At 36.8% G+C, this 13,652-nt stretch overlaps 1 protein-coding gene across 1 annotated transcript in view; it reads right to left on the bottom strand.

The window, feature by feature from the left end:
- ATRNL1 (attractin like 1) overlaps nucleotides 1-13,652 on the bottom strand; it is a 675,777-nt gene that overhangs the window by 553,200 nt on the left and 108,925 nt on the right. Inside the window, exon 10 of the mRNA XM_024756087.1 lies at nucleotides 9,585-9,739. Coding sequence (XP_024611855.1) covers nucleotides 9,585-9,739 — 155 coding nt within the window. The remainder of the gene's footprint in view (nucleotides 1-9,584; nucleotides 9,740-13,652) is intronic.

The following is a 13,652-nucleotide window of genomic DNA, read 5'->3' as shown; positions in this document are numbered from 1 at the left end:
ACATCTTGCAGAACATTTCATTTTTCCACTACATTAATGGTATCATTCTAATAGTGCCAGGTGAACAATAACAGTTAATGCATTGGAGGCCTCGTTAAGACATATATGCTTCAAAGGGTGGAAGATAAAACCTACGAAGATTCAGAGACCTTTCGTGTAGTAAGCTATTTAGGGGCCTAGAGGTCAAGAGCATTCTGAGACAGCTCATCTGAACTGAAACACCAACTATTACATCTTTCAACTCCCATTGCAAGGAAGAAAGCGAACATCTGATAGGTCTTTTGGGGTTCTGAAGGCTGTATATTCCATTCCTGGGAATACTGTTCAAGCCCATATACTGGAAAATATCAAAGGCTGCCGGCTCTGAGTACATGCCAGGGCAGAAAATAGCTCTGCTATAGGTCCAGGACACACTGCAGACAGCCCTGCAACTAGGGCCACGTGACCCAGTAGATACTATAGTTATTGGAGGAGTCACTGTTAGAAAAAGAAGCATGTGGAATATGCAGACCCAACACACATGTCAAAGGCCATGCCATCCGCAGTTGCAAATTTTATACCTCTATTCCCACCACACTACTGAGCCTTGGCAGAGATGGAGTGCTGGACGTGGGTTATTAGGTGACCATGTGTTCAGAGTTTTCTGTCATGAGCTGTCTCTGTCATCAATAATCACGAGAACATGAAATGGAAGCTGCACCCACGATGACGCACGAGCAAGAGCACAGCGCACAAGCAACCTGCAGGAGCTGGTAGCTCAGACCTAGTGTCATCTACCACTGCTGCCCCCGCACCCATCCCGCATCTTCCAGCTATGGCCGTATGAGGAATCCTTTATGCCCAGGTAACAAGAAGAGGAAAATGAAAATACGTAAGCTTCGTACGTGGCCACAATTCAAAAATGGTTATCACTTACAAGACAGCTTCACTCACGGGTGGCCTGGAAGAACAGCAAAAAAGGAGAAAGCCTCCCGACTGGGCAGGCCTTTGAGAAGTGTGCCTCATGTACATTGTGTGGAAAGAGAAATGGCCCAGGAGCAGTAGTTAATGACCTAGCTGGCTGATCAGGAGCCTAGAAGCAGAAATATTGAAGATCAGAGACAAGGAGGTCCTAGAGTAGAGACATGTGGATGAATATATCTGAATGAGCATGAAATGTGAAGATCTTTGTGATACAAGTTAAAGGCCATCAGAGAGCATCCAACATAGAAGAGACGTTAAACAACCAGTAAACAACTGACTGAGAAAGCTAATGTCAGTCTCTATCGTAGGACACCTCGGTGCCAACAAAATGAGCACATGAACTAAGTAGCCATATGGCAGAGATGGAGGCCATCCAGGAATGCAATAACATGGGCTCCTTCTGAAAAAAGCTGATGGAGTTACTCTTCCACTAAATGTCCAACCCGACAGCAAGATATCAATCCTGATCCCCTGATAAGGCCATTCCCCAAGAACACTAACTGGACATTTGGTGGCAAGCTGACTACATTGGGCCCCTTCCACTCTGGATGGGCCAACATTTCATTACGACAAGAATACATATTTTGAGGATGCGTTTGCTTTTTCTGCCCACAGGGTCTTAACCAGCACAACTATCTTAGAAATTATGAAATGTTTGATCAACCAGCATGGGATCCCATGTAATCAGGAGACACACTTCACAGAAAAGGAGGTACAGAAATGGGCCTATGACCATGAAATCCACTGGATCCCAAACCACACAACCTGACAGAGATTTTGACAGGCACAACTGAAGCACCAGGATGCGGGATACACCTGAACTAAAGACCTTCAAATAGTGCTGTGTCCCCAATAGGAAGAATATATAGGTCCAAAAACCCAGGAGTAAAAGCCACTTCTTGTGGCCTCATATTCAGTTACACAACTGGGAAATTTGTGCTCCGCATCCTGCAATTCTGGGTTCTGCAGGATTAGAGGTCCTGTTCCCCAAAGGGAAAAATATTCTGGCAGAAGGAGTAGCAATTAACCATGTAACTGGAAGCTACAGCTGCCACTTGGGTACTTCAGCCTCCTTGTGTCAAGGGACCAGCAAGCAGGCAAAGAAGGAGTAGCATCTTGGCAGGGGTAATTGGCCCCAACCATCAAAGGGAAGGGCTCCTGTTACAAATAAGGGCAGAGGGATATATTTGGTACACAGATGATCCATTTAGTGTTTCTTGGTATCCCTTTGCCAAGTGCGATGGTAAATGGGCAAGTACAATAACCCAGACTAGAAGGTATATGATGATCAGGAGCTCAAATACCTAAGGGGGAGGGAGTGGGTCATGCTACCAGGTAAAACACAGAGACCAGAAGAAGTGCTAGCTGAGGGTAAGGGACATGAAAAAATAATGGATGAGGGACATGGTGAATACCAGTTGCAGCCCTGAGACCAGCTACAAAAGCCAGAGCAATAATCTAGGCTCCCACCAGGCAGAAAGGCCCACTGGAATTCTGGAGGAGCTGTTTAACAAATATATTTGAAGAAGCGGGCTGAGTGACCCAAAGAATGAATTGTGATGAACATGGAAAGGTGCTGACTAAATACACCTTCAGGGAAGGACTTATCAGTGGACATCATTCAGCTGCCAGCCCCTGCAGAGACTGCCTTAGCTACAGAGAGCTTCCGCACCCAAGGTCCTGGGAGTGACCCTCGTACAATGACCGACCAAGACCTGTTTTATCCTAAAGAGCAACAACTCTGAGGGGCATTTCAACTCCAGAGTTGTCCTGGAGTTGGCTGAGGATGTTAAGTCTGCTTGACTTTTACTTTTTGCCCAATCCTGCTTCTTCCCCTCCCTTTTACAGGTGTTCAATCCAAGGACCTAATAAGTACCCTGAACACTAAACTCTGTCTCAGAGTTTGCTTTTCAGAGAACTGTGACAGGATTGTTTGTTACCTCAGTCTAACATAACCTGTACTGACTGATACAATACAGTAAGTGTGAATATTCCTCTACAGTTTCTTAAAATAGCTGGCAAATTGTTTTCAACTCACAAAATTGTTTAGGAAGAGGAGAATTTAACTTGCAAGCTTATGAAAAGCTAGTTGAGGTATGCAACTTTTGCAACTATAGGGACATTTCATGCCTGCTGATATCTGTCCAACTGCCAGGATTTTTCAACAGAATGAGAAGAGAAAAACATAGGAGCAGTTGCAGCAAATACACTTTCCACTTATCCCTTGCAGCTTTTTCAATAATGACTAAACAGAATGTTGGTCTAGATAAATTCTGTTGCTGAGTTTTCAAATTCTTGATCAGGATTCTCTGTAAAACACAGGTTAGTTTTCTTGTAAAATGTAGAAGGTATCAAATGCCTTAAAGCTCAGTATTAAATTAATATAATTTGTTTACACATAGTCTCTTTCCATTCTTACAATATAAAGTCTCTTATATTATTAATGTCTGACTGCAATCTATAATCATATTTTTTGCCAAGAAGAAAATGTATTTCCAGAACACTCATGTCATTATCACTTCACAAACAGTTCAAGGCTAGACAAACTAAAGCAAATTCCAAAGTTACTGACATCATGAAAACTGACAGAAATACCATCCCATACCGACAGAAAAGCCACACAGCAATAAAGACCAAAGTAAAATATACTCTCTAGAATACAGACTTTTAAAAAAATCTGTACTACAAGGCACTAAATATTTATTTTAAAACCTTATACACTCAATAAACATAAGATCAAGAAATTAGAGTTACTATTCTCTCCAACACAGATCTCAGCAATCAGAATACTGTGCTGTTAGGACTATTCACATATGAGAGACAACATAATTACATTAAAAACATATGCTGAAATTTAGAGACAGGTTTATTTTATCAATTATGCATAAAATAGTACAGGTGAAAAATGCACATGCATTGGCTAATTTTTCTGCAAATACTCATATTCTTCCATGAAAATATGCATCTATAATACTTTAAAGACACATTTTAAAAATTCTTTTAATATTCCATTTGAAACACCAGTTCATAACTCAGTCTTAATAGCTTATTTGAAATTCATTAAAAAGAGCACATATGTTGTAGGTATAAGACTCAAAACTAGATGAATACGAAGAAAAACTTGTATTAACCATTTGGATACTTATGTAATAGAAAACCAAATTTCTGGATGTTGCCAAAAATCTTTTTTCACCTACCCCTGAAATGCTGATGTTTCACTGGGTCCCCCTCCCCCAGGTAAAAATTTATCTTACTATTCCAAAAGGTGCACACTTTTGCTACCCACAGTTTCATACCCACAGTTTCTCTCAGGATTTTGTCCTCTGGCATTCATTCCATAAATATTTATTTAGCTTCCTACCCTCTGCCAGGCAAAGTGGGCATCACTATTTGACAATCAATCTTAAATGAAATGATTTTATCATGTTTTAACATACAGTGTTATTTCCTGTTGGCTTCAATAAACAGTCTTGAGGTAATAAATTATATTTATAGATTCCCTGATAATGAATCATACTTGAAATCCTAGAATAATTCCTACTTGGTCATAGTTTATTATAATTTTGAAACTGTTGAATTCTATTTGCTAATATTTTATTTTAGATGTTTGATTCTATATTCATGACTGTCTTCCCTGCCTTCTTCCCCAGAGGTTTTGTTGAGACATTTAAACACTTTTCTTTCAGTGTATATTCTATTTCAAGAATCTTTATTTAGCAATTTTTGTATTCAAAACAATCTCTCAAAATGCTTATAGATCTACTAAGAGAGATTCATTGTTCGTTACTCTTCTTGATTCTCTACCTTGAGGTCACTGATTAAATATACTGATAAAACTAATTTTCTTGAGTGTCATGCTACATTAACAAATATTATATGCCTTTTTTCCCGATTAAATATCTTTCAAATTTTTTTCCTGTTAAATCAGGAAAACATCAATATATAGTACAGTGGTAGAATCAAAAGAACTTTGAACTTAGACTTGGGTTCAAATTCAGAATACACCATCCTACAACCTATGCAAGTTTGGGTTTAACCATGCTAAATCACAGTTTCTTCCTTCCTGTATGAATGAATATAATAGTACACGCTACACAGATGTTATAAGAATTACATCATAAAGCATATGTAAAGTGCAAAACATTACAGGAAGCTTTCAGCGAATGTTAGTTCTCCCTTTTCACAAAACGAAAGGTCACTTTTCCCCTTACTTACTGGCCTCTTTTTTAAAGAGAAGAAACTACTATTTCTTCTACACAATAGTTTATTATAGAAAGAAAAAGAGAACCTTGAGCAAAGGATACAGTAAAGCTTAAAACAGTCAACAGTTGGCTAAATTCATTGAAAAAAAGGTATGATGATTTTAAGAGTTTTTCTTACAGACAAAGAAACAAATGGGTTCTTTCAGGTGGCAGGGCAAGGGGTGCTGCCTTTGTCAAGGAAGAGCCCTAAGGAGTTAACAGAGCACAGAGAGAAATAGTGATAGAGAGGGACACATAAAATAACCTCCAGAAAATAAAAATAATTATAAACATGAAGAGCGAGCAAGTTTGAAATTTTATAGTTTTGCTGGATTGTTTCAAAAAATTAAATAGATGTTTTAATTTGAATATGATTTTTAATGAAATTATGTGCCTTACAAAATTGTATCCATAATACTGTGTGTGTGTGTGTGTGTGTAAACATACACACGTATCACTCTACAGGGTTGTACAAAAACATGTATACTATGTTTCATAAACTAGTTAAGTGATTTTTAAGGGTATACTGAACTACAACTCCACTGTGTTTAAAATGATTATTATACATTACCAATTAAAATAGTATTACTTCTGCAAATATGGAATTAAGTACTTTTCTTTTTACTGAGTTTGCTTTTAAATAATTGCCTACCAAGAAGTTAATGTCATAAGTAAAACTGTCATATGCAGGAAATTTGTTTTTTAAATTCTATTATAATATTATTTTGACTTGATTTGAAGTTTAGGTGTTTTGCTTTCTACACGATATATTTCTGATATAAATCTGACTCCCTACCCTATTCTGAAATAATCTAACTCAACAAATTACATTTTCATGACTCTACTATATTTTTGAGGAAAAAAATTATGACCAATGTAGCTCAGAGTTATCTTTCATCTTGTACATTCTCTTACCCTTAGGTAAATTTTCTTATTGAAGAAGAATAACTACCATTTGTAATTTAAAGTATCATAACTATATGTTAGGCCCACTGAAACTTCTATAATAGCTATTAATTTGATGATTCTGAAGTACTGTCTCAAGATTCAATTCAATTTTAAGGTATGTTTCAATTCAGGAAAACCTCTCATTTGTAAATGTTGATATCTTCAGTCAAACCACCAAAAAGATTGGTGGTTTACTAAAGAGATGTGAAAAATATACAGACTACTTGATTCCTTTTTTCCCACTGACTCCAGAAAACTAACTTTTATGACACTACTTTCCACAGCCAAACAGTTTAAAAGTATAAATATATCTAATAACCTGAGATCAACTCAGTGAGACATGCTTTTCCACTGCATCTTTAGTCTCATTATGTACTAGAAGGCTATCTTTACCAGAAAGATCATTTTAATCTTGAATCAGGTGCAATAATGATACCACTAGCAATAACAAAATATACACTAATAAAATTTTCAGGTTTGAAATGTCTTCAAGCTGGCTTTACAAACTAGAACATTAAGTAACGTATCATTGTATACGTTACAGTCCATCCAGTCTTATTCACCAGTTCTGGCTCTATTATCACTTGCACTTGAGTCACTTTTTAAAACTATAAATACCCAGTGCCTAATCTAAGAGGATCAGATTATAGAGGTCTGATTTTTCTCCCTTCAACCTTCAAAGGGAATGACACGGTACAGCCATGTCTGAAAATCACCATTATATGCCTTCTACATCGATCACGTATAGTATAATGAGAACTGGGAAGGCAAGGTTATGTCCTCAAAGATTAATGATATTATTGGCTATATAAAATTTACTATGGCAGTAGGGTTGAAATAGTACATTTTAGAGCAATGAAAAATTAGTATTAGCATACATATTTTTATTGTTTAAACATCACAGAACACAATCAGCTAAATCTTCAGGTGCATTCCAGTTAAATATGCCATAAAAGTCCCAGTGTACTGTACAAAAGAGAAAAACTAGCAACACAACTGTTTTTCCCCCAAGAGGATCTATTTTCAGTTGGGTTCATATACAATCGTTATATTTTATTTCCACAAAAATATACTTCACAAGGAAAGCAATTATTTTGGAAGACATTTTCTGAAATAAGAAAAATAATTTTCCCAGGAAAATATTTCAGCATTTGATGCTACAAACCCAGGAGAGTAAATACAGATTGGGGGAGGGGGGGCTTTACTGGGAACTGCATAGAAACAATCAAATAAGGTAAAACAAAACACCTTTACCCTGTATTGATTGTACTGCTTTATGTTTTTTGTTTTTAGTTGTTAGCACAGGGAAAACAAAATCCTATGTTAAAATACAACATTGTTTAAACTATGTTATTCTTCCTCCAATTTGAACAATTTGTTTGAAAAATGAAACTGATATTTGCTTCTATCTTTCCACAGCATTAAGAAACCTTACTAAACATAAAGTGTCTGGTAATTTGTTGTGAAAATGAAGAGCATACAATGGACCCGACTAAACAGCGCAGTGTAGTCAAGAGGAAAGACTACCACTTCAGGAGTTAAAAAAAGCTTGATCTACCACCTGCAGGGCTTTGGGCAAATTCCTTTTACTCTTGCGCTTAATAATCTGAAAATGAGTTTATTAACACCTTGTTACAAGGTTATTAGAGAGGTTACAGATATTGTAAATAAAGCTCTTAGTAAAGTACCTAGCTCTTAGAAGACACTTAATAAAGAGTAGCAATTAGAATAATGATAATCTGAGAGCTCGCCCTCTCTCTCTCTCTCTCTCTTTGAAAAACTAACAACTCTAATGTTTTTCACCTTGGTAAACTTTTTGGATGCATAAAACCTAAAATATGGTAATCTTGAACAATATGGAAGAAATAAAAATAAATTCCCAATATGTGAGCTACAAAACAGCTCAACATTAATTTCCTCGTTAAAATACAGAAATTGGGTGGAAGCTCCTTGAAGAATCTTTTTCAAAAGTTCAAAATCTCACTTCATGGATTTTTAACAATTACAACAAAATTCTACACTTTTCCTAGAATTTTTATTCCTAGAAGAAAAACAAAATGTTCATCCACCTCCACAGAAATAAGCATACTGTCTCATCACCATAGCAAAATAATATGTTGACAGTGCCAACCTGGCAATGAAAGGTCATAATAAGCCAGCCTAGATTCACTACTCCATTTAACCGATTTTCTGGATCTCAGGCACTGATTTAAAAGCCTTCTGAAAGCCAAGATAATCCCATTTTCATTATGAATCATAACTTCAAATTATTATTTCAAAAGGTAAACATTTAATTATTTAGGATCTAAAAATCCTTCAGACAGTGGATTGTTTTCAATGACTACTCACAGACAGATAGTCATAGAATTTAAAAAGCATGCCTAACTTTATTACTAGGAATTTCCTTCCAAACAAGCTTACAATAGTTTAGAGATCAAAGTGCTTAATAATAGTCATAATTTTCTTTATATGCTGCCACTTGAAATAATTTTCCAAATTAGACTGTGTGCCTTTATGATGTTCAAAGGTGAAAGGATACTTCTTACATCTACTAAATGTGCTATTCTTTGGTCTCTTTTATTTTTGTTTATCAAAATGTTTCTTAATAGCTTAAAATTGGTTTATTATTGTACTTTACACAATAAAAGGTCCTCTTAAGTACTGCTAAAGATTTAAAATATCAGCTATGTTTTATCTATAACATGATATGTAGAGAAGAAATTTTTTCACTATAGTGGTCAACCAAGTAGCTAAATTTAGTATTCAAAAAATATATTCATTTACTATTCAGAAATTGATAGGACTATAGATAGCATAATTAAAATTGAGTTGTATAGATGTACTGTATTTCTAGGTTCCCTGGTAAAGATTCTTCTTTAGTTACTTCCATTCCTAGATATGTTCCGGGTTTCCATTTTGTCCCCAAATATTATTCATTTAGCTTTTCTATCTCTATATTCCTTTCTCTAATTCTATCAGTTTCCTCTATAGAGTAAGTATATCTGATGAGTTTAATTTAAATGCATCTTTGCTCATCCCCACTAAATCTAAAGTGTCTGCATTCCTACTCTTCGTAATGTAAACTTGCTAGTGCTCCATTTATCCATTAGCAAAACTAATATGGTAATAGTCAAACAAAATAGACTGATAAAGTGCTCACGTAGGTATACAATGCATAAAAGCCTTCATAAAGACATTCAAACCCAGATTTCTCAATTCCCCTGCCTCCACCACTGACTCACCTCAGTTCATCTCTTCTCCTGCCCTATACGACTACTACGCTGAAACTGGAGAGAATTCCATTCATAATCTGTCACTGAATTTCTCTCTCTAAAATGACATATACACATGCTATCAAGTAATGTATTTGAGAATCTCTACATGAAAAATTTCTGGTATTTCCTACTTTGTAGAGTCCTAACAGATACATACCTATGTCATATGCCAGGAAATCGGCAGAAAAACATTTTGCACCGTTACTCAAGGAAGTGTCATTATGGGTATTTCCTCCAAAAATAAGCATAGCTCCATTGATAAGAACAGCTGAATGAAGGTATCTGGCAAACCCACTTTCTTTCAAAATAGTCCTACAGGATAAAATTTAAAAATGTATTACAAAGGATAAAAAGATCTCCCTGATTTTATATATATTACAGAAAGGATCTAATTTGCATATAGAATTTTCCTTGGAATTGTGAAAAAACATGCTTTAGTATTTTCAACAACTTATAAATGGCCTCTAAATTTCAATATTTTAAAAAATATTCTGAGATTCATAGTACCTTAAAATGTTTTCAGGAAACACAATATTAAACATAATTGTTAATGATTTTATAATAATATATATTTTGAAATTTTGTTTTCATTTATAGAAGTAGGAAACAAGTCTCCTTTAAACTAGAGGACCAAATTATCATCAGTTTTAAATACCAAAGTAAATATAAAGTTAAATATAATAAATTTATTCTGAACAATACTCAGTTAAAACTACATGGCTCATATGGATCTCATAATACGCTTTCTAACTTTTTAAATATGATATAACATACATGAAAGTGCACACATCGTAAGTCTAACACTCAATGAATTTTCACAAGATGAACACAACTAAGTAACCAGTACTAAGATCAAAAAATAAAAATTACCACTATTCTGAGTCTAACAGCAAATATTTCTATTGCTGCCTTTGTACTTTACAAAATGGAATCACATAGTTTTTATTAATTTGTATGTATGTCCTGTTGCTTAAGATTATTTTTGAGATATACCCATATTGTGTATAATTGAAAATCACATTGCGTTTTTGAGAAACATTCAAATTAAATTAAATGTTCTTTTAATTAAAGTGTAATTATGAGAGAAATACTACAAATATAGGCTCACAATTATATTTTACCTGAATTCACTGATATATATATAATAAAGGTTCATGACAATGTGAATCAATACTTTATAAATACTCTATAAATAAATCCCTGGTACAAACAATCAACATGTAAACATAGTATGTATAGTATAGTTAGTAAGGTACATACAGTGTCTCAAAAGCTATAGATTATAATACCAATTAATGCTTAAAGAATATGGAATTCACTTCCAGAATGTCAATATAAGGAGTTCCATAAACAGTCTCCCCAGGGAAAGAACTATAATTGGTAAAAAAAAAATTTGGATCTCAAAAATGTTGCCAAGAGCAACAACAAATAAAGAAATATTTGCTCAAGAATATACACTAGGGCTTCCCTGGTGGCGCAGTGGTTGGGAGTCCGCCTGCCGATGCAGGGGACATGGGTTTGTGCCCCGGTCTGGGAGGATCCCACATGCCGCGGAGCGGCTGGGCCCGTGACCCATGGCCGCTGAGCCTGCGCGTCCGGAGCCTGTGCTCCGCAACGGGAGAGGCCGCAACAGTGAGAGGCCCACGTATCGCAAATAAATAAATAAATAAATAACAGCAACAGTCCACGATATTTGACTCATTACCAACTCCCATTCTTCTCATCACTGCCACCTCCCCACACATACACAACCAGTTAGGCAAGACTGTTCAACCACAGGCTGGTAAAGTCAAGAAGACTATGCTCCTTCATCCCTCAGCTCCTAGTCCAGACCATTAATATACAACCAGGAGGAACAGACTGCCAATATTTCTCAGGCCCCCGAACTCTTAGTGGCAGAAGGTCTATTCAAGGAGAAAGCACGCGAGGTCCGAGTCCTCATTCTCTACCTCGCCACCACCCACAGGGTGAAAGCTATACACCAGGCCTCAGAGATTAAGAACAAGAGGGCCAAAAAGTCTTCACCCCTAATTCATAGGGCAGCAGTTCCAAAATAAAAGAGGCAAGCTGAGAAGTGCAAACGCTACCATACCCATCCAGTTCTCTGCACATAACACAGTGGGTCAATGAAAGAACAGGCTACAAACCCCACCTGTATTTCCAAAGCAGTGGCATAGAGGTTTTCTCCCACAGGGAGAGACAGCCTAAGAAAAGGAGAGGCAGGCTAAGAAAAGGAGAGCCCCAAAGGTCTCAAGGGAACTTGACTTTATTTGGTACAAGGTGGCAAACTTCAAGCCTTAAGGGCACTCGAAAACAATGGAAGTAGTGGTTGTAAGCAATTAAGAGATAGCTACATGAGAACAATAAGCTAAAACATAGACAAGCTAGAAGTTTATCAGAGAAAACCAGGGGAAAAGACAGCTAATAAGAGCCTTACTGGGGTCAGAACCTCAAAAACTGGCCTCAAAGACTACCCCTGAAAAAGGTTTGAAATGGAATTCAGACTGTGGGGCAATTTATGCCCCCAGAGCATTGCTGAAAATAATAGAACTGGGGCTTCCCTGGTGGCGCAGTGGTTAAGAGTCCGCCTGCCGATGCAGGGGACATGGGTTCATGCCCCGGTCCGGGAAGATCCCACGTGCCGCGGAGCGGCTGGGCCCGTGAGCCATGGCCACTTAACCTGCGCGTCCGGAGCCTGTGCTCCGCAACGGGAGAGGCCACAGCAGTGAGAGGCCCGCGTCCCGCAAAAAAAAAAAAAAAAGAAAAGAAAATAATAGAACTATCAGTTGGCAATTAGTGGAGGCTACCAGGTGAGTTTGATACAAACAGAGGCAGAAAGCTTAACAAAGAGCTCAGAGGAAAAAGTCAAAGAGCTCTGCTAAAATTACTATCATCCCAGGGTGACTGTGTGCATACCCAGGCTGTACCATCTGAGGAGGAACATCAGAGGATGCATTTGGAAGAAGAAACAGACTTCTCAAAAAGAGTTCAGCCAAGTTACTAAACAAATAAAATTACAACAGCCCCAGAGAGGAAGGAAAAGTCAGGATCCAGAGTTGCTACAATATATTATCTAAAATGTCTGGTTTTCAGGGAAAATTATGGTATGCAATGAAATAGGAAAGTGTGACCCATATACAGGAATAAAAGCAAGCAACAAAACTACCTTTAAGAGAACCCAGATGTCAGATGAAACAAAAAATACTTTAAAGCAGCTATTATAAATATAGTCAAAGACTTAAAGAATACAATGTTTAAACCAGTAAAGGAAAATATGACAACACCTTATCAAATATAAAACATTAGCAAAGAGAAATAACAAAAAAAGGAAAATTTGGAATTGAAAAGTGTAATACTGAAATTTTAAAATTTAGTAGAGAAGCTCAACAGTATATTTCAGCAAGCAGCAAGAAAAGAAATCAGTGAACAAGTAGATAAATCAATAGAGATCCTGCAATTCAAAAAACAGAGAGGAAAATGAACAGAGTCTATGAGAAATGTAGAACACCATTAACAGCAGCAACATACATTTACTGGGAATACTAGGGCAGAGGAGGAAGAGGAAGAAGACTTTTCAAGAAATAATGGCTGACAACTTCCTAAATTCGATGAAAAACATTAGCATACACATCCAAGAAGATCAACAAACTTCAAGTAGGAAAAAATACAGAAAGAGCCACACTCAGACATAAAATAGTAAAAATACTGAAGGCCAAGGGTAAAATCTTTAAAGCAGCAGGAGAAAGAAGGTTCTTCCCACACAACAGAACCCCAATAAGATAAATAGCTGACTTCTCATTAGAAACAATAAGGGCCAGAAGGCCACGGGATGGCATATGAAAAGTGTTAAATTTTTTAAAGTCAGAATACGAGGATACAGGGAGAGACATCAGCAAGACGTAGGAATAAGTTTCCTACTGTGAATAAAAAATATTGCCTGCCATATGGTAAACAAATGAAGTTGCAGCCATTGAGCCATCACACTGCAACCATGACGGTGAGCCCTGAGAGAACTCAGGATGGAAACAGAATGCACTCCACTGCAGCCACCCAGGACAGTGCACCCTGAGGACACTCAGGATGAGAAGCACAGGATACTGGCCCCAGATAGCTGAGGTGCATATCAAAGGAATGATCTCAATGAGCCTAGGCTTTGCATCTTCCCATACACAGAAAAGTGCTAAACTCCTTAACTTGAGATATCTGGTTTTCTTTTTTTTTTTTT

Source organism: Neophocaena asiaeorientalis, unplaced genomic scaffold (assembly GCF_003031525.2).
Source record: "Neophocaena asiaeorientalis asiaeorientalis breed wild unplaced genomic scaffold, Neophocaena_asiaeorientalis_V1.1 scaffold85, whole genome shotgun sequence".
In the NCBI taxonomy this organism is placed as follows: Eukaryota; Metazoa; Chordata; class Mammalia; order Artiodactyla; family Phocoenidae; genus Neophocaena; species Neophocaena asiaeorientalis.
This window is presented reverse-complemented; position numbering and strand designations above follow the sequence as displayed.